The sequence below is a fragment of the Anser anser genome (genome assembly GCF_964211835.1).
Source record: "Anser anser genome assembly, chromosome: 4".
Lineage (NCBI taxonomy): Eukaryota > Metazoa > Chordata > Aves > Anseriformes > Anatidae > Anser > Anser anser.
The window spans coordinates 11420027-11441765 of record NC_139724.1 but is presented as its reverse complement, the minus strand read 5'-3'; the positions used below and the strand labels follow the sequence as shown (position 1 = coordinate 11441765).

General features: G+C 38.4%; 1 protein-coding gene across 11 annotated transcripts in view; it reads left to right on the top strand.

Moving 5' to 3' along the window:
* Positions 1-21739, top strand: part of CCSER1 (coiled-coil serine rich protein 1) — a 735828-nt gene that overhangs the window by 116063 nt on the left and 598026 nt on the right. For 10 of the 11 annotated variants that reach the window (XM_083833058.1, XM_083833062.1, XM_083833061.1 and 7 more), the window contains 2 exons: positions 16347-17708; positions 20350-20537. In XM_083833058.1, coding sequence (XP_083689184.1) covers positions 16391-17708; positions 20350-20537 — 1506 coding nt within the window. In that variant the 5' untranslated portion in view covers positions 16347-16390. Of the gene's footprint in view, positions 1-11962; positions 12074-16346; positions 17709-20349; positions 20538-21739 lie in introns of those variants that run through there. The other variant, XM_083833063.1, reaches the window with a different exon arrangement.

The following is a 21739-nucleotide window of genomic DNA, read 5'->3' as shown; positions in this document are numbered from 1 at the left end:
TTGCCTGGGCCCCCTGGACCCATGCTCGTCCTTCGATGCTGTTCATATGGGCTGTGGGGCAGTTGTGGCATTGCCCGCAGCACAGGTGGGGTGCTCAGGGGCTTTGGTGGCACAGGCAGGAGCAGATTGCGGGCCCAGCTGGGGTCCTCTGGGGTTGGAGTGGCTGCAGGGCCTGCTGTGGGAGATGGGTCTGCGTTGAGTGCAGCTCGGTAGGCGTAGGCCAAACCCAAGCATGTTTCAGTGCTTTGTGTCTCTTGGGAATTGCCACTGTGCTGGCTAATATGTGCAGATGGCCAAGAAGACCAACAGCTTCTTGGTTTGTATCAGAAGCAGCGTTGGCAGCAGGCCCAGGGAAGTGATTGTCCCCCTGTACTTGGCTGTGGCTCTTGGTTGCACCTCACTCTGTGTTCGGCTTCGGGCCCCTCACTACAGGAAAGACATTGAGGTGCTGGAGCATGTCCAAAGAAGGACCATGAAGCTGGTGAAGGGTCTAGAGAGCAAGTCCTGTGAGAAGAGGCTGAGGGAACTGGGCTTATTTAGCCAAAAGAGGCTCAGGGGAGGCCTTATCGCTCCTTATAGCTACCTCAAAGGAGGTTGTAGGGAGGTGGGGGGTCGGTCTCTTCTCCCAGGCACGAAGTGACAGGACAAGAAGAAATGGCCTCAAGTGGCACCAGGGGAGGTTGAGGCGGGATATTAGGAAACACTTCTTCACTGAAAGGGTTGTGTGGCATTAGAACAGGCTGACCAGGGAAGTTGTTGCGACGCCATCCCTGAGATATTTAAATGACATGTAGATGTGGTGTTTAGCAACATGGTTTAGTGGTAGACTTGGCAGTACGAGGTTAAAGGTTGGAACTGGTGGTCTTAGAGGTCTTTTCCAACCTTACGATTCTGTGATTTCTGTGCCTCTGCTTGGAGCACCTTTCTTCCTTTGGGAGGACTCGTAGCTCATGCTTTGGTGCAGAGGGACCTCCAGTGTCCCTTTGTGGCCCATGCCTTGGCCTCACAGGCCATAGCTTGCTATTTCTTTGTCAAAGACCTTCTTTCCAGACATATAAGAAATCCTAATATGAATTATAAGTGATGAGAAAAAAAAATATTTCCAACAGGAAAGAAGATGTAGTAGTAAATTAAAGTTAAAAAATAACTATAGTACCTCTAGAGTCAAGGCAGAGAGGGAAGACTCATTTATACTGACTTCCATCAGCTATGTTGGTGTTGTGGTTTAACCCGGCTGGCAGTTAAACACCACACAGCCGTTCGCTCATCCTCCCCCGTCCCTCTCTGGGATGGGGGAGAGAAACGGGAAAGTGAAGCCTGTGAGTTGAGATAAAGACAGTTTATTAACACAGGAAAATAATAATAACAATAATAATAATAATGATAATAGTATTAATAATAATAATGTGTATGGAACAAGTGATGCACAATGCAATTGCTCACCACCCGCTGACCGATGCCCAGCCTATCCCCGAGCAGCCGGCCCCCCACCCCGGCCAGCCACCCCTATATATTGTTTAGCATGACGCCAGATGGTATGGAATACCCCTTTGGCCAGTTTGGGTCAGCTGTCCTGGGTCTGTCCCCTCCCAGCTCCTGCTGCACCCCCAGCCTGCTCGCTGGCAGGACAGAGCGAGAAGCCGAAAAGTCCTTGGCTTGGTGTAAGCACTGCTCTGCAACAATTAAAACATCAGCATGTTATCAGCGCTCTTCTCATCCTAATCCAAAACATAGCACCCTACCAGCTACTAGGAGGAAAATTAACTCTGTCCTAACTGGAACCAGGACAGCTGGGTGTAATTCTTGCTTTTAAGACCAACTTAGAACCACAATAGAAAACTTCATACCATGACAAAATAGCTCGGTAGTTTCTATATCATTATATTTTAATTCATTTTGCACCTTTAAATTGGCCCAGTTTTTACAGGATGCAAAGAGAGTCTTCAAGCAATGTACTTAAATGTATGATTTAGAAGTGCAGAGCAATTGCTTATTTTCTGACGTGCAGGTGATGGTTAGGACTAACGAGAGCTACTAGGCTAAGTACTAATATACTCATCGTCATGATGAGACTTGTTCTGTGTATTTGCTTGCTGCTGAATCATAGAATCATCTAGGTTGGAAAAGATCTCTGGCGTTATGAAGTCCAACCATCACCTAACACTACCAGGTCTTACTTAGCACCACATCTACATGTCTCTTAAGCACCCCCAGGGTTGATGACTCCAACCACTTCCCTGGGCAATCTGTCCCAATGCCTAACCACTATTTTCTGTGAATAAGTTCCTCCTAATAGCCAGTTTAAACCTTCCCTGGTACAACTTGAGGCTGTTTCCTTGGGTCCTTGGTGACTCCTTGTCACCTGAGAAAAGAGACCAACGCCCTCCTCGCTGCAATCTCGTTTGAAGTAGAGTGATGAAGTCTACCCTCAGACTCCTTTCCTCAACACTGAACAATCCCAGTTCCCTCAACCTCTCCTCACATGTCTTGTTTTCAAGTCACTTCACCAGCTGTTCTCTGAATGCATTCCAGTAACTCAGTATTGTTGTGGTGAGGGTCCCAAAACTGAACACAGTACTTGAGATGTAGTCTCACCAGTACTGAGTACAAGGGGACAATCACTTCCCTCATCCTGCTGGCCACAATATGTTTGATGCAGGCCAGGATGCCATTGGCCTTCTTGGCCACCTGGGCACACTGCTGGCTCACATTTGTGATTCATGGTATCTATATCTTGCTTATGCCATCTTCGCGTATCTGCACAAGAACAGCAAATAAGTGTACTAAACTTGCATTTACAAGGTTGCTTCATGCTTTCACAGTAAGATTGCTTGGACTGACGTCTGCTGTTGGAATTTAGGTGACATTATTTTATTCTCTTAAATTGTGGTTGCAGTTTACATCTTTGAACAAAACATTCTCTGTATTTGGTAAGTAGTAGAGTATTTTGATCTGAAGATTTGGTCTTTTTTTTTCCTGAAGAAGGATAACCAAATAACATATTCCATTTCTGGAAACTAAACTTAGGAAAGTACAGGGAAAGCTGCAAATATGGAAAGAGAGAAACTGTTAAACAAGTATACTTGTTCCAGGTACTAACTGCTTATTCACTGAAGCTGGTAATAACAATAGCTTAAGTGTCCCCATTCTGATTTTTAACTTGCTAGTTTGTGCCAGTTTGCAAGCTTCATTATGTAACAAGCAGGAAGATGACAGAGTCCATAAAAACTAATGAGTGGAAACTAGTATACATGGAGATCCACAGCTGGTTTTTGTATTCAAATGCAAATGTGCTCTGCTTTGGGAATACATTCACATGTTGTGCTACCATATAGGAAGGCCCAGCTCATTTGTATTTTTTCTTTGCTTATTAAAGAACTTTCCCAAAGCTGCAGGTCTTAAAATCAGTTTGGGGGCACCTTTGTGAGTCACCTGGAATTCAGGTTTAACACTAGTCTACCAGGTGTTTTGCTTTGGCATGCAGTTATTCTAGCAGTCTTTGTGCACAGTCAACTGTGCTGTCAGTTGCGCCCCTTTCCACGTTCTTTGGCGGCTCAGGGAACTGGACAGAATCAGTTGGCTTCATTTTCAGGTGCAACAAAGCTTTCTGACTGACATTTTCCAATTTAAGCCACATACACACAAGAAGAATAAGGTAGAATTATTGCACATGTAAAAGCAAGTCCTTTTACGGGGAAATACTAGCAGGTTTAATACAAGTCACAAAAGCAATAATATTTACTGCTGGGAATGGTAGTTTTATTTTGTGTTCACTTGAAGGCCGTGGAAGAATGGGTGGCTCTTGATCAGCTGTTTTCACAACAGCTAAGAGACTTCACGTCTATATTCATAGCACACTTTCTAATATTCGTAGGTTGCTTTGAAATTATAGAAGCATCACTGCTATTTAATATTTTAGAGCTCAGATGTGATTAAGTAAGACATGAATAGACACTATCATGGACTGATACTTAAAGCTGTTCAGATCTTCTAACTGTGGACTTGTAGTGACTCAGTTGTGAGAGCCAACATAGTAAATGAAATCATACAGTTTAATTTTCTGAATTTATACTCCTGTTTGCTAATACATTCCACCCCCTGTAAGTTTTCTTCAGACTAACCAATGCTAATAAATCAGCCAAAGCATGCTTGTGTAAAAGGATATACAAAACTGCTTAACTCATTTGTCCCAAAAGAGCACGACTAGATCAGCAAAACCTTCTATCTTGTATAGAGCTAGATGACAGTGATGTATGTGTTAGTATTTCATGAGTATTTACACAGAAATGCAGTAATATGTGCCTCTGAGTCCATTTTTCACCAGCAAATATAAAGTGTTAAAAAATTAGTGTACAAACTGTTTACTTATTAAGAGCAATTGATGTAATTGGAAAATACCCAAGCTTGATTTTTGACACCTTTTATGCATTGCAAATTGTGTTTAAGAACCTCGTGAAAGCACAGAGACCTACTGCATTTATCTGTCTTTTAATCAGAGTTTTGTGTTCACACACAAATGTGTGAAAGCTGCTTTTATGTCTCTGATTTTTTGGAACTGAGAATCACATGGTATCTTGTTTTTGCATTTCTTAGATCTTCGTAGTTGTGTTTGCATAGCAATTAAGCTTGTGCATAAATTTAAGAAAACAATAGATTCATTTGTTCTAACTGTAAAAAATATGCTGAGAACTCACTAGAGCTTCTATCCTAAAAAGCACTCAGAGTAGGGCAATTTGATTTACAGTTATCATATAGCAAATTTAACCTTTAAAGTTGGTTTTAATATTCTGTCTTTTATTATGGAATGCAAGATACAGGATGTCCAACTCATCCAGTGAAGGTGGAGGTAAATTATATCCTCGTTCACTGATCCAGTAAAGCATTCGGCATTGTGCTTATGTCCCATTGAAGTCAATGGGACCACTCATGTTTTGAAAGTTAAGTATATGCTTTTAAGTGTTTTACTGAATAGGAATGAGATTATTCTTAAAGTCAAGCATGTGCTTAAGTGCTTTGCTGAATTGGTTAGCATCTGTGAGCTAGTGCAAGGATAAAACAGCGTACACACTTGTGCAGAAGGTCCTTTTTGTTAGTACCATTGGATTTGACTGGCTCTGAGGTACTGCTGTTAAGCAATAAGTATAAGTAAACAGTTCTACATGATATCTTTCTGTGGAATTGAGAAAAAAAAAGTCAGGATGGCCTGGGGACTCTTCCTGTTCTTTGTTTATCACCAAATTTTTATTTCTTCTATCTTTATATCTTCTATTCACTTTTCTTGTATTTTCCATCTGCTTTTTCTCTTAATTGTCCCTTTTATCCATTTACGCTCTCTATAGCTTGAGAGAAGAGTTGAATTTCTTCCTTGAGTTTCCGAGCAGTCCTGTATTTCACTGGGCATCTGTCCCGTTGGTGCTATCTTCCCCATTCTCTGTATTCCCTAGCCTTGAGGTAGGTCCCCAATCCCATAGCCCACTTGAACTTGACATGGGAGATGACTTCTGTCATTATTTCTTTCTTTGCTCACCAGCCTTTGGGCTCAGTTCAAACTTCTTGTATGTTGAAAGTGGTTTTAGAGGAAATGCAGGTTACAGATCTGTACTTTTAAGATGTGAAGGGACATGCTGTAAAGAAACAGGTGTTGGTCTTCCTGCCAGACTTGTAGCCCTTGTGTAGTCACCTCTGCTCTTTGTCTTCCTGTCCAATTCCCTGGTAAGAAGTTAAATTTTTGATTAGGCTACCAGGACTGAATTGAAACTTCTGCTTTTATGAAAATGCCATCACAAGTATACCTGATTGGTCAGAAGATTGTGCTAGCTTTGAGAGTTACATTTGATGCTAGCGGGAAGTAAATGATCTTAACTTAGAAGACATTATTTATGATGGAGTCTGATGATAGATGTTTTGAAACTGTACAGCTTTACTTTGGTTGAAGATGACAAGGCACAGCAGAGACATCCAGGAACATACAGTAAAAGTGTTACCTTAACAGTTATCTGTCTCAGGATCTGATCAATTTTGGGGATGATTGTTCAAAAACGTTAAAAAGTGGTGGTGGGAGGAGGTTCAGATAACAGATCTCAATTGAGAGAGACAATATTGTGAGGCAATAAGCTTTAGAACAAAAGGCAATTGTAAAAGATTATTAATTGAACACCTAAACTGGTTTTACCCATTTGGAGCCTACCTTATTCACTTTTTTGATACTCAAGCAATCTGAATGAAACTAAACTGTCATTTGTTCATAGGAGCCTCCATACAGCTTCCCTTTTCTGGAAACAATCTCCCTTGCTATAAGCAGTATTTCCCTGTACGTGTTATTCTTCCGTAAGGGTTGTTCTTCACCACATCTCATCTCCTTCACCTTATCTCGATACAATGCTAACCTGAACGCTAGATCTTGTTTTGACAGTAGTTGTGGGTAGGTCACTTCTCTTTCATTTCACACAGTGCTAACTACTAGAATTGTTGTGAGTTTGTAAGGTGTTATGTTGGTTTGAATAACTTTATTAAAGATTGTTTCTGGTATAGTGTTTCATAATTCTCTGATAACACTACAAGACTTTACTACAGCCTTTCATATAGCTGTCTCAATTTGCTTTTACAGGACAAAACTAAAATGCCTGTGTGATAGTTCAGTATGATTCTCATTTTAGATGGGAAGGATGAGTTTCCACAGGGCCCCTGCTCACAGAGAAGATCATTGAATAGTCCTTAAAGAGACTCACTGCCATAGAAATGTGGTCCATTGTGTTTTCAACTTAAAACAACTGATTAACAACTCAGTCAAAATTAGAGAATATGAATATATTTAATAATAGTGAGAATTTTCATCTGGAGTTTTCCTTTCTTTTATTGTTTTTATTAGTAAAATGAGTCTAATACATCTAATATATTATTATTATCAATAAATCAAAAGTGGAATTCCCTTAGTCTTTGCTAAGATTCATGGAAGTCTTCATAGTCATGTAGTCGTCATGATAAATATGATTTATTTTTAAATATAGTGTGATTTATTTATAAAAACGTATTCTTTTTACAAAAGTGATGTCCAGTGGAGTACATTAACATATAAAGAAACCAAAGCAATTAGGTTGCAGCTAAAATTACACAATATTGGAAGTGGAAGTTATTAATGTATTTAATATTCAGCCCCGTGAGGCACACATCTTATGTCTGGGAAAGCCTGCAGGGAGCAGGAATTGTGCAGTTTCTTTCACTAGAAGTCATCAAGCTGTGGATTTTCTGAGGATTGTCTGAGGATTTTCAATTCATCTTCTTACAAGGGACAGCATGGGAATTATTGTTCTCTTCTGTTGAATTTAGGGGAATTTGGAAAAGAGCATTTTCTCTCCTGTTGCTGTTAATGATATATTATTTCATGGTAACATAGTCAACAGCTGCTGCAGTGATGTACTACAATTACCTTATTGTTAATCAAAGACTGATCTATAAATTAGTCTGCATCATGTTAGGCAAAGCCGTAATGATTTGCTTTTATGAATACTATTAACTACATTGATTTATTTTTATTTTTTAAATCCTTCTATTTATCTGGACCTCCTGGCAAAGTTCTTATCACCCAGTCCTTTTTCCTGTAAGGATGTAAGGTGAGCTACGGATCCTTCTGTCTTAGTATTGGTTTTAACAGACACTTAGGGAAAAGTGGGAATGGAGCACATATATATGAGTCTTCAGAACTGCACAATGAATTTGTAAGGGATTTGTCGATTTTCATTATAGCCCATTAAGGTATAAAAGGGTTTTCGCACTTTGTCAACATGAAAAAGAAAGACACAAACAAAACCCTGCTTTGATTCAGTTAAATTAGGAATCTGTGTACTACAGGTGATTATATCATACATGTCCAAGGATTGCTTTTGCAAGAGTTAAAGAAATATTAGCGGTGGGGTGACCAAGGCTTATAAGGAGGAGAGGCCGAATGGTTTAAATCAGCATGATTCACTTCAGCGTAGCCCCATGAATTTACAGCAGATGAGGATTTGTTTCTTTTTAATGCAGTTAAGGTCACACATTCACCCAGTGACAGAGGTAATAAATGACCATAGCTCTTGTTGTCACTATGGTTGCCATATACACAGCAGAAGCAGGCAGCTCTTGAGACTGCAAATAGCTAGACTAGAAAAAATACAGGAAGCTTAAGCATAAAAAATGCTTATGATATTTGCTGATGACAATGAAGTTGTGATTCTGGAAGATAAGAGGAGTAGACAAGAGAGAATACGGACAAAATACACTTGATCCTAATGGGTCCACAGAGAGCTAAGGCAGTTGTGAGATGGTTGCTTGAAGGTGGCAAGGGAGATGAATTTGTAATATATTGAGAGAGATTTTGGAAGGAACACATTAAAACAGAACTTGAAATCACTAGTGGCTGTGCAAATCAACCAGATTGTGCTTTGAAGACACTGACGATGTCTTGTGAGCCAGCAGAATATTTTGTTTCATGGGGGAGCAGATAGAGGTCCTTCAAATGCCTCTGGGAGCTGTAGCCAGTATTGGCACTTTGCTTCATGCTACTAACGGATTTTATGCCGTGAACAGTGCAGTGTAGGTATAGAGCTAGGGCCGTGTTATTTCCCCTATTTTCCTTGTGAGAATACCAGCTCGCTTGTGCAGCAGTGATCTGTTCCACTTCAATTGCAGAGCGAGGAGCTGGCAAGGAGTCTCTCCCGCTTTTAATGTTGCGGGCCAAGTGAAATGATAGCTCTGCTGTTTGCCAGTATATGAACTAGTCAGTGCTCTCGGGGGCACGTTACACCTGGTTTTCCTGCACGAAGGAACAAGAAGATCCTTGATGCTTTCTTGGTTGCTTTTCCTTTTTAGATAGTTTTAATTGTTTCGGCATGCATAAAAGTAAGGAAAGACTGCACGTAGTGAGGAGCAGGGTGTTGTGTATACACAGGTTAATAATGGGGCTTAACCTATGGGGCTTGAAATCAAATCACCATCTATAAAGGAACACATCCTGTGTTTATGGCTAAATGCTAGTACTTATTGGGAAGTCCAAATACACTTATTTTTCTTCAAGTCTTCGTTGCACAAGATTCTCTGTTACTTCTAAGCGTCATAAAAATACTGCCGTCGGCATCATGGGTGTAGGGGAGGAGGGAAGAAGGATGTCATTTAGTGCTGTTGAATCCTGTCTGATTACCAGACTGCCGTTTCTGTGCCCAGTAAAGGTGTCTCAGCATTAGCTGATGTGTTTAGGTATGGTTCAATTTCCATTTGCACTCAGGGACCTATGCAAGTCAAGGCCACTTCACTTGTTACAGGTGAATAATTCACTTGCATTTGAACACTTTTAGAAATAGTAGTCAGAGGAGTGGGTGGCACGACATTTGAATCACAAAGCAAGAATAAACTGTCTTTGAGATTTAGACCAGGTTATTTACAGTTGTAACTGTTTCTAATTAAGCTACATAAATAATTTTGAGTAGCAGATACTTGTAAGAAATGCATTGTACACATCTCCAGAATCCAGATAACAAATGAGGGTGAGAAATGCAGTTTCTGCTCTATTCCAGACAAACCCACCAAAAAATAGTCACACAAGTATGGCTCCTACCTCACTGTGGCATGATCCTTGCCCCATTTCTGACCTATTTGTGTCTTATTGTGGGACAGGTGAAAAAACGTTGTTTTTCTTCCTCATACAGTGAACTTTTTGCTAGTAGATGATACCAGGCCTTAGTGAAGAGTAACTGCTTGTTGGTTGTGTGTAAAGAGTACCTGTAAGATTGTTTCATTGATGTCCCAGTATTTCATGTAGTACAGTGAAGTTCTTTGAAATACCCTTCCATATGCTACAGAGGCATTTGAGTTAGTGGACATTTTAAATTTAAGAAGGGAAGAACTGCGGCCTCCAAGTTTCTGGAGATCAGTTTCCCTGCTTCTCTTTTAGTAAACCCACAAGTTCACCTGATATAAGTGGATGAATTTACATACCTAGTGATAATGAATAAAAGAATTAGTCACCTCGTACTTACCTCGTGCTAACATTTGCTTCCTGGCTAATTTAAAGTCAAAAGATGATACAGATAATTTATCTCTAGTTTTCCTCTTTGAATGTTTGTTACAGTTCTGATTTAATCAAAGTACTGGGAATAGCAGTTATGGATTTATAAAATATCTGTCTTCATTTGGCAATTGACCGGTCAGAACTGGAGAGGGGGTGTTGGTGTGTGTGCAGTTTTATTTCTTGAAAATTCATCTGACTCCTTCCTCTCTTGTTTCCTGAAAGCACCAGAACATTTGAAAAACTAGGTGTGGACTCCAGGACACGTACACCTGAAGGAAATACCATTTCTTGCCTTCTCAGTGCTTGTATTCTGTGGTCTTTTTTTTTTATTTTTACCTTTTTTACTTTTTTTTTTTTTTTTCCCCAGATACATAAAAGCTGTTTTGCCCAATCAGCTTTCAACACAGAGAGGAAAAAGTGTGTTGGGTTCTATGTGCGTGCAGTTTTCCGGAGGTTCAGCCCCTTATGTTGGGTAGTCTTTCTTTGCTTATAAATAACTGTTGAGGAAAAATCAAACTTTAAGAACGCGCAAACAGCATTGTAGCTTATAAAATCACATACAGAGAATACAGCTGTGGCCACTGTTCTGCAAAATAAATGACTGAGCTCAGTGACATGCTACAAGGGTTACATGCACAAAGAAAGAAGAGGAGAAAGTGTTATTTAGAAAAGCAAATGGAGCTGTTACGTGTTAGAAGGAATAGCATTCATTTCATTTGCAAAAACAAATTGCTTCAATATCAACAGTCCAACCTTTCTTAGCTTGCGAATGTATTCTGTTGTAAAGGCTTTTGTCTCTGCTAGTATTTTCAATGAGGCCATTTTAATCCAGTTGCATTATCCCTGATGACGATTAAAGTTCTAGAGGTTTATATATAGGAGTTTGCTTTTTTTTAAATGTAAAACAATATTTTAATGGCTTTCTTAGGCTCTTATATTCACCTTGGGTACATGTTATAACTCTGACTTCTGGAAGCTATGCAAATTAAAAAAAAAAAAAGTGTCTCAAATGTGCTAGAGAAACAAGTAATACTGGAATAAAATTGGTAAAATTGGAATAGTTTTGAAGGCAGTAATGCTTAGCTGCTAAGGATCCAAATGTGGAGTTTCTTGATTTGCGTGGGAGTCACAGGCTGTGATGTTACCTGTTGGGTTCAAGAACAGGACTTTGCAATGGACTTCTGTTGACTCACCACTAATTAAATATATTCATTTTGCATGTATTTGTTTATCTGGGAGTTATTTCAGGTATCTGTATTACCCTGGGGTAAATGTCTGCTCTGTGCAAGTCTGGAGCCAAGTAGTCCCTGCAGACTTACTTCTCTGTGGTGTGGCCCCTGCATCCTACCCTGTGGTAGCTTGTGAGGATTGAGCACGTTTGCAGTTTATAGTATCCACATGATAGTCCTATGTGTTTCCTATACTAGAAGATTCCTGATTCACAGCATTAAAAAATAGAAGTATCATCTCCCTCTTCTAACTGTGAGCTCAGCTTAAAAATCACACTGCTGTGGAGCAGGGAGGTAGGGAGCAGAAGAGTAGTTCTGTTCTGGTTTTGATCGAAGGTTGGGGCCTTTCAGTTATTTGTTATGTTAGCTTCCAATTTAGAATTAGACAGTTTTCTCCTTTGTTTGGAGGATATTGTTTGATGTTTCTAGGAGGTGTTTCTTTAAGGAGAACATCTGTAGGAAAGATTCATATAGAAAGTGTTGAGAGGTAGTATTTTATAAAGGGAGCATTTGTATAGGCCTACACATCACAGTTACTTGTTGAATAAGCATCTACTAGCTTTCTGTGTGGACATGTATTTATGGTAATGGTAAAATTCTCAAATAATTTCAAGTCTTAAATTTGTCTCAAAGGCCACGGAAAATGCAAAAAGCACTGACTAATGCTTTCTCACATTTGCAGTCAATGTAAGAGTAGATCCACTGCTCCATCTACTGGAATTCAAAATCCCCAGGCAGAGCTGCACGCTATTGAACGCATCGTGTGCTTTGGCACAGCTTTGTGAACAACCCTTCGCAGAAGGTTAAAAATGTTTTTTATTTTTCAGCTGGTGGATTGATGGAATAGATTTCCCTAGAGACATTTTGTAATATTTTGATAATTTTACCCCTTTTAATAATTTTTTCCCCACTTTTACTGTCTGAAAGTTGACCAAATTGTTTATTTTGGCAAGATGCAATAATATATGAAGTACAGAACATGTTGTAAAATTCTTACCCTGTTTGTTTACATATTTTATACTCATACATCTTCTAATATTGTGTGGTTGGATGATTCCTCCTTATTTTATTTATTTATTGTTGTTTGATTCACATTTCTGCAATATCTTGGTGCCATTTGATCAACTTCTGAAATTGCTAATATGAAGGAAAATGTCTTGTTTGCACTTTGCCTCACATTTTGCCTGTTTCTCATTTGTGTTGGTTTCAACATGGGAGCATGGGAATTTGGAGCTGTAGCCAAGTGTTTGAGGAAAAGCAGATCCTGAAATAACCCACCATTGCTCTGGCTTCAACTAAGTGTTTTAAAAATTGTTTACTTAATTTCTTTGTCTATCATACTTTGTCTTGTGTGATACCATATGCAAAATTGCTCATCAAAAAGCCATCCCATAAAAAGCAAAATTTGAACTTTTATCTACTGCAGCAGTTTCCATATTATTTGGGTTTTAGAATTAAAATATATTTTAAAAGTAGTGGTTTATGTATTTACTGTGTAAGTTCTTGTATTAGCAAAGAAATACATGATTAGAAAAAATCCTAATGCATTTTAATTAATTTATTTTTTTTGTAAGATACATGCATCATTTGGAATATAAATAATTTTTAAAAAATGAACAATAATTTTAAAATGAAGGCAAAAAGTATATATTTTTTATTCTGGCTGGTTTGATTCATGGTGACTCGAGTAGTTGGATTTTGACTTCCATATAGAATAGAATACCACGGAGTATTTTGGCTATTCACATGATGTTACAATGGTGCAAAATACATTTTGTCTTAAACGAGGAGCCTGACATAACTGAAAGTCATCCTAGAGAGTCTCTCTGTCTGTCTTTTTTTGCAGGGTCCTTCTTGTCTGTTTGACTTTGTGCTAGTATTCTAACAAGGTTCCAGTTTCTTTAAGATAAACAGAGTTTTGTGGTAGATCGTAGATTGAACGTGCAGGATCAGAATTGCTGTGATTGTTGTAGAAAAGTCCACTTTGGTTGAAAGATTAGTCTGGAATGACATAATGACCTTGAAAAGGTGTGTTTCTTTGCTGTTTTATTTTTCCTTTATCGTGGCTTTTAAGATTTATGTTGGTCGGGATGGGAATGTTGGATATAGAAAATTAGAGGTTTAGTAGAGACTGAGTATGCAGCTGTGCAGAGAATAAGAATGTAGCTGAACTGAATTTCACTCAGTAAGGGTTACAGCTATGAAGTGGTAAGCACAGTATTTTAAATATGAAGACTGAACGGAAACACCTCCTGTTTTGAAAATGTTAGGACATGGATGGCAGTTTATAAGCCCCCTGTAATTAAAAAAAAAATAATCTTATTTCATTAATGTCTGAGGGTATCGATATATTAAAATAGTATTATTTTTTCCTGTATTTCAAGTAGGATTGTCATTTTAACTCAGTGCCAAGCTTTGTCACTTAACACTGTCCTGTACATGCAAATAAGCATTCATATATACATGTACACGTATGTGGATGTGTTTGTTTTCAGAAATGTCCTCTGATAGCTTTTGTATACTTAGAAAGAATGATATATGTTATAATGGACTTATACTTCATTATAATGAGCTTATGCATTCTTGTAATGAGCTTATATTTTATTATAATGAACTTATATTTTGTGTGAGGATTTCTGCTGCTTAGACAATAGAAGAGTTGACAGCTTGTTCTTCCTTCAAGAAGTAAGGAAGAATGAATGAACAAATGCCATTTATGCTATTTGTTTTTACAGGGAACGTATTCTATTAAAAACTGTTACTACCTGTATGGTACCATGGGTCAGTTGATAGGAATAATCTCTATTATTCTTTAGACACAGACTTCTTATTTCCATTGGAATTACAGTTTTGTGCTTTTTGCTCAGTTTTCCACTTACTTCTGTTTTTAGTTCAAATAATTCCTTAATTATAGAATAGAATAGCTTGTTCTACAGTGAAGTGACACTTAAGATGTGGGCATGAGAGTGAACAATGGGAGCGAATAATGTTTTGTCTGAGCATAAAAAAGTCTATAGCAATTTAATATATTTTTAAAAAATATTTTCTTATCTACTGAAGCTGTAAAACTGCATTCTAAAATCTCTTTTTCAGTAGTTATGTCTGGTTAAAATACAAGGAAGAGCCTTCACAATCTGTGAATGAATATGCTTGTGTGGTGCATATGTGCATATCTGCACACATCTGTGAACCACAAAAACCCCATGATATACCAGTGGTTAAGCAACTGGGATAGATTTGTTTGGAGGGAGAGGGAGGGTGGCTTTCTGAGCATGTGGCTTTCTGACACACGTTTTCAGTGGGTTGAGTTGTGGTAGATGAACAATTTGGTATAACATAAGCTCCTGTGCAAGTTTGCAGGGCCTTGGCTCTTCTCTACTGTTGGCTGCACTCTTGCTCTTGTTGTTGACTTTGCGTATCAGTGAAATACAACAACTGGCCTTGCATCAGTCTGTTTAGTGGATGCAAAGCTGTTTTGATAATCTGTGTCTGTTCTTGTACCATCAGTTCTGTCCCAGTAAGACTGAAATTCGAATTTGTGTTTCAATTGCAAGACCTCAGCATCATACAGCTCAGGTTTTAGCTTGTCATCAAAAATCCCCAGTGAGTTCTAGAAATTAGTGACTGTTTTCAAGCTGTGCCTCCTTTCATAAACGACAAAATTGCTTATTGATTCCTGATGCTTTTGACTCCTTATACTGTGGCTGCTTGGCAGTGCATGTCCAGATTGGAGCTATGCTTGCTTTCAAAGAAAAAAAATCAAAGCAGAAACTGCAGTTCAATGTCTAGTCACAAATAATCTCTGAACTTACTCTTTACTCTTTATTTTCCAATAATATGACATGTATGCAGTTTCATTATTCCTTAAATACTCAGTATCCATTTGAATATACATACCTGTGTGTGTGTACATATATAATACACACTGTATAAATATATATACTGTTCATAGGTATTTATTATAGCCACGTAAAGCATATTAAATTGCTCATTAGATGAATGAATTTTATTTTGTGCTTGGCATACAAATATTGTTTAGATAAATGACCTGATTTTATTCCTATGTGCTGAATACTTGCTGCTGAGGAAGTTTTGCTTAGTCATTATACCTCTTGTTCTTCTGATCATACGTCACCTGGTTTTATTGCTGTCTCCATGGTCCTGTCTCTCACTACAGTAGTTTTATTATAACAAGAACAAAAAGGAGATGGAACTGATATATATTTCTAAAAGATTAATTTTCTTCTAGTGTATCTGCTGTGCTGATAATGTTTTTATTGCTTAAAATTTGCCAAATGTCTGTGTATGAAACACATTTCACTAATTTCAAAAAAAGTGCAAAAACATCTAGTTATAAGCAAGAAAAATAGGCTTTAAGAAGGATTTCACAGAACTGTTAAAAGGAAAGCTTCAAATTCAAATCTAGAAACATGATCGCATATTTTGACAGTAAATTCCAAGAACTTAAAGTTCTCTAGGAAGAATGGGTGTTGGTGCATATTTTAACTTGACTGCAACACTAGCATTTTGTCTGCTGTATGATAATGCGTACTGTCTTTAGTAGGAGAATATAAAGGAATTAAAAATCCAACTGAACGTGAAGATTGGAAACTTTAAATCCTGTAGTTTGTTGCAAAAATGAGTATTTAGGAAGCCAAAATAATGTTTTACTTTACTCAGGTCGTGAAAAATCAATAGTCTCTTCTGTGAAAGCTTACAGTTTATAAGACTTGTCCCCAGAACTTACAGAAACAAAGGACTTTTGGGTGAAATGTTTGTATATCATGTAGATATATACTGTTACCCAGTATGATGTACATTGCATTATGTATAAGATTATATATGTCACGTGTAAAATGTTTTGAGCCATGTCTTTGCTCAATTGCTAGGATTTTGGAGATACAGATCAAACATCACTTTGAAAATCTAAAAAAAAATGTTCAGCAATACATATATGCAACAACTTGTAGCTATGCAGAAAATAGATATTGGCGTCTGAGGTGTTTTGGCTGACTTAAAGCTTGTTCAAATAGACTTTGAGGCTGAATCATTTCTCTCTCTTTTTCTCAACCCAGATTAGTGTATTGGCTGCGAAGAATTGCAAACGCTTCGTGCCCTGATGGGGGACTCAGGATCCAGACGATCAACTCTAGTGTCTCGGTTGCCAATATTCAGGAGAAGTATTAGCCGGAGACACGACTCCCTTCCTTCCTCACCTTCCTCTGCTAGTGCCGTGGGTGTCCACACCTCCTCCCCATCCAGCACTAACTCCAGCTCAGGGAGCACAGGCAAGCGCCGGAGTATTTTTCGGACTCCTTCCATTAGCTTCCATAACAAGAAGGCGAGTGAACAGAAGCCTGACTCCACCAGCCAAAATGTTAACATCTCAAATGGTGCCCAGTCCTCTCTCAGCACTTTTCAAAAACTGAGCCTAGAGGATCACATTAAAAGTAGAGGAAAGCATTCAGTTGGCTTTGGCAGCTCACGTAGCAAGAAGATAACAAGGTCTTTGACAGATGATTTTGAAAAGGGAAAGGAGCCCTCAGCTAATAAGAATGTCTTTATAAATTGTATAAGCTCTGGGAAAAATGAGGGTGATGATTCTGGCTTTGCAGAGGAGCAAAGCCGATACTCTGTCAAACAATCCACACGTAAACTTCTCCCTAAATCTTTCTCATCGCACTACAAGTTTTCCAAACCGGTTCCGCAGAGTCAATCCATTTCCTCTGTGCAGCAGTCTGGATGCGTGCTGGAGATTAAATCGTATGTTGAAAGTGAACCGGTGATTGCCAGGTCCTCTTCTCCCTGCTCGGCTGAGACGACGGAGTGCGTGGGAAGCACGTTGCAGTCCCCGCTGCTCTCGGCCGACCTCACGGCTGCCCAGACCCCCTCCGACTTCATAGCCTTGACAGAGGATTCTGTTTCGGAGGTTGATGCTCTGCCCAGCAGTGGCAATGGAGTGCTGCTTGCAGAGGATTTTGGCCACAATGTCTCTACCTCTCAGATCTTCTTTAATCCTGCTGCTGCTCCGGTGAGGGAAATGGATTATGTGGAAAGTACGTGCCAGTCTGCTGGTGGTGTATCTCCTGTGAGTCGCACAAGCTTTTGTAGTGTTGAATCTAATACCTTATTCAAAACCTCAGCTGCTAATCAAATAAAAGTATCATTGCAAGCCAATGAACTATGTATTACAGATACCAGGCACATAGGAGAAATTAACTCAGCAAAGACAGATTTAGAAACCTTTGGGTTACAGCACAGAGAAGAACCAGTGATGCACTCTCCAATGGCACAGGGGTTGAGTGGGGACCAAGATGAAGGCACTCTACCTAAGCACACAAGAGAAACAGTTCCTGTAATGGAGTCTAAGATTATTCAATGTTCTGAACCTCAGTCCCTTAAAACACAACAGGGATATGAAACAAACCATCCTAAAGGTAAGTATTCTACTTTTTCATTGTGAGGTTTGATGGTTTGGGGGATGCTTTTTTGTTGTTGTTGTTTGTTGTTGTTGTCCTTACTTCTTTTGTGAGAATTGTTTGATCATGAAGTGTTTGTGTAGCGTTGCCAGTGCTAGCTAGGAAGATCAAAAGTTAAGAATTTTACTCTCCTTCCAAGATGATGTTTAATTCAGAATTATAAAAGGAATAAAACAAAAGGCTTTGACTTTTTGAGTTGATGTTTTTCAGTTTAATGACAACCATCAGTGCTGTTGGTAGCTGTTTTCCTTGTGAAAATTAATTAAGAAAGAGTATCGATTCTCACCTCTTGTTGAAAGCCAAAGATGGGATTTTTGAGGCATGCCTATTTTGGACTTGGGCCAAAGAGTTGGATTGTTTGAGGAAGAAGGATTGCCAGAGAATAAACTTCCTTTAGTCTGGTTATGAAAGATAACATACTTTTATCTTATATTGATCTGGGTTTGTGACTCTCAGATATGTTATAAAGCACCTTGGAGGGAATGTTACTGTGGCAGAGGACAAGAATATATTGCTGTTTCCATCTGAAATAGCACTGTGTAAGTTCTTATTACATAACCTGTGAAATGGGAGAGTTAATTACCAAATAAATTTCACACTGTGTCTTTACCTTATAAAAAGGAGTTTGGAAATATTAACAAGAATAAGTGGAAAGGATACAGTTTGAATTAGCATCTATAGACATGCAGATCTTCATCTTTCATCAAAGAGACCCAGCCTTTGAGTGAAGGACACCTGTCAGATGGCATTTGCTTCACCAGTTTGCTTTCTCAACCAACCTGAAGACCAGTGCTTTGTTGAATAATCCTGAGGCTGTATCTGGTGGGGCGAGATTTGTGACAGTTAATAAAAATGTATTTATGCTGTTAGTATTGGAAGAGGAATGAATGCAAATTCATATGAGTTCATACCCATCCTTTTGCTTAGTGATGTAGGCATGTAGACTATAAGCAATCAGAAGCAATCTTACTTTTGGAGTTATTTGTCTTTGCACAGTAATAGTTGGATATCTTGTACATAAATAGCTATATGTAGTCAAATTAATCCACTAAATTATCTTTCATGAGAGGAAAACTGTGCCTCAGGACATTAGTCAACTGGGACAAAAATATTTCCATTTATATATATTATCTGTCCAGAGCACATCGGTTGGGTGGTCTTTGCAACTTTGGCTCATCTGTGAATGAGTTCACACTTTTAAATCTAATTTACTAGAGTGGAGTAGTTGTAGAGCAGACCAGTGAGCAGCTCAGAGTGATGTTTAGAAATACACAGTGTGTTTGAAACTCATGCACCAGCAGCTATGTATTTAATCTGCATGTCTGTAAGGTAGCTGGAGTTGAAACTGCAACAGAGAATTTTTTTGTAAGTAGGCTTGGTATTCGCAGAAACACTAGAGCTAATATTACACTATTTCAAAGTTGATGATTAATTATTATGATTTTATAGTTCTATTCCAAATGCATTTTTTTTCAACTTGTGTAGTGAAGAATGTATTTAAAATTAGAAAATGGGAAAGCATACATAGGGATCACTGAAAAAAAAGCATAAAATCCTGCCATATGAAATGAAAAGATAATATAGAAAAAGAGAATATAGTATAAAAAATTTATGTGGTATTCAGAAAGGTATAGCAGAAGTAGTTAAATTTTTTGCCAACAGACTGCTCAGAACACTTGGTTTTGCTATAACAGTATTTAAAACCAGGTGCAAATGTAAAATATTTTTGTGCATTTTTTTTTGGCAATAGATATTTTCTTTTCCATAGTGGGTCTCATAGCAGATTTCATTGATAGATTACAAGGTTTGTCATGTCATACATTTCTTAATATATGCTTATATATTTTTAAGTGGTATGAAGTTTTTTGTAAAGCCATTGAGGAAATGTTCTCTTGCAAAAGGCAAAAGAATGTTTTTTTTTTTTCTTTTAATGTTACATCTATTATGCTACTATGTGTTTCTCTTTTCCTTATCTCTAAATTTTCCTTAATACTTCAAAATGTAATTTTCTCCTCTTTTCCAATGTGTTATTGTTTAATAGGTGTTGGGGACTGGGATGCAGCCTGCATGCTGTGTTTTGAGAGCACAGATACAGAGCTGATGTGGGAAGGCCAAAGAGAAACTAAAACCTGTATGCATCATGATGCTATGCGCTGGAAACAAAACTGTGAGCAGGCCCTAAAAAAAACGGGCTTGGCTTAGGACAGGATAAGGCAGGCTGGGTTTTTGCACCATGGAATCAGTGATAGTTTCTCTGGTGGGTTTTACTGGGAAGAAGTTCATAAGAGTCCCAAGAATGAGGGGAGAAAGGAAGGAAAGCGGCAAAGGTCCCACTGGATTTGTTAAAGAACGGTGGGCTGGGCTGTAGCATGCTGAGCACACGAGTCAGCAGGAGCTGAACAGTGAGCAGGTGGCCCAGGTCATACTTTTACCTAGCTAAACAGGATCTGCTTTCTACAGAACACCTAAGAAATTATTCTTACATTTTTACGATTGCTATTCAGTGGTAAACATTTAAAGCAAAGTGCTGTTCTCCCTAAGAAAATTTTTGTAGAGGATAATTCTCTGTAATGATTGGTGATTGCTTGTCTATTTGTAGTTGATCTTGCCAATAGCTTCAGTCCGTACCGAGATGGCAGATGTATTGAGAAGCGACTGAGATCCTCTTCAGAAGGTACTGCTGGAAGCAGTCGGCTGATCATAAAACCAAAGGATGGAAATTCAGAAGAGCTTAACAGCCTACGGAAGCAGAGAGCAAGCTCATCCTCTTCAAAAATGAACAGCATGGTGAGTTTATTCTCATATATGTGTTTGTTTGTTTTCCATGATAAGCATAACTACACTAAACAGCAACTTCACAAGTAATGGATGGTAATTAAAAAAAAAAAAAAAAAGCCATCTCAGGCTTCCAAAATGTGGTCCAGGCTGGGCTGCAGAGATAAAAACTATTTTTTTTTCCACAATGTTACATTGTGAAAAGATTTGTATATTTTCTGTGAGGAGATTGAAGTCATGCTTTGTTGATTTGCCTGGGAGATTACAAGATTCAGACCAGAAGTTTTGTAGAGAGGAAGTTGTTGGTGAGGAGACTCATTATAGAAAGCTGGTGGCAAGGTTCAGTGCTTTCACACTGAGCACAAATTAAGGATGAGAGGAAAAGTTCACTTCTGAGAACCCTTGAGAATGCCTAGGACTGGGAAATCTAAGACAGATCAGATCACTGTGGAGAAGAGTACTTCTGAAACCTCTTCTGGTGAAATAATAATAGCAGTAACTGACTGACAAGTATGTGCCTTCCTATAGCCAGTGAGAGTAAACGTTTTAAGATGAGTGTAATTTATACATATGCATATGCTCTCTAGTGAGAGAAAAAGAAGATACTAGGATTGAACATCGGCAGCAATGGTATCTACTCTTCAGTTTATGGAAATCACTAAAACAAGTTTTACAGCTATTATGAGTTTCAAGTATTTTATTCAACATGCTAACTGTAAAAAAAAAAAAAAGTATTCATTTTGCACTCATATTTGAATAGTGTTTACTACTGAAAGTAAAAAGCTCTAAGTTTCTTAGCCCTGCCCAGTGCTGTTAAACAGATATATAAATAAATGGACTTTTTCCTATTCAGGTTCACTTAATAGCAATTGTGTTGTAATGGTTTAGGACCAAACACATTCCTAAAAGACTCAGATGTGAACACAACTGCCTTTTCTAAGATAAATTTTTTGCAGTTTTTCAAAGATGTGAAACTAATTGTTACAAACTGACATTAGATCTCCAAAGCATGTTGTTACAAAACAACACGTTCTTTTGGTGTGGTTTTGCAGACTAACACGAAAACTCAACAATTAATACAATTACTTAGGTAATATTTATGTGTCTGTGCTACCTTTTCTGCCTTTAAAGGTAATGTCTTATCTCTCTCTCACCCAAGAAGCCAAGGAAGGCTAAACTTGTCTTCCTGTGTCAGATTCACCCATACTGATTCC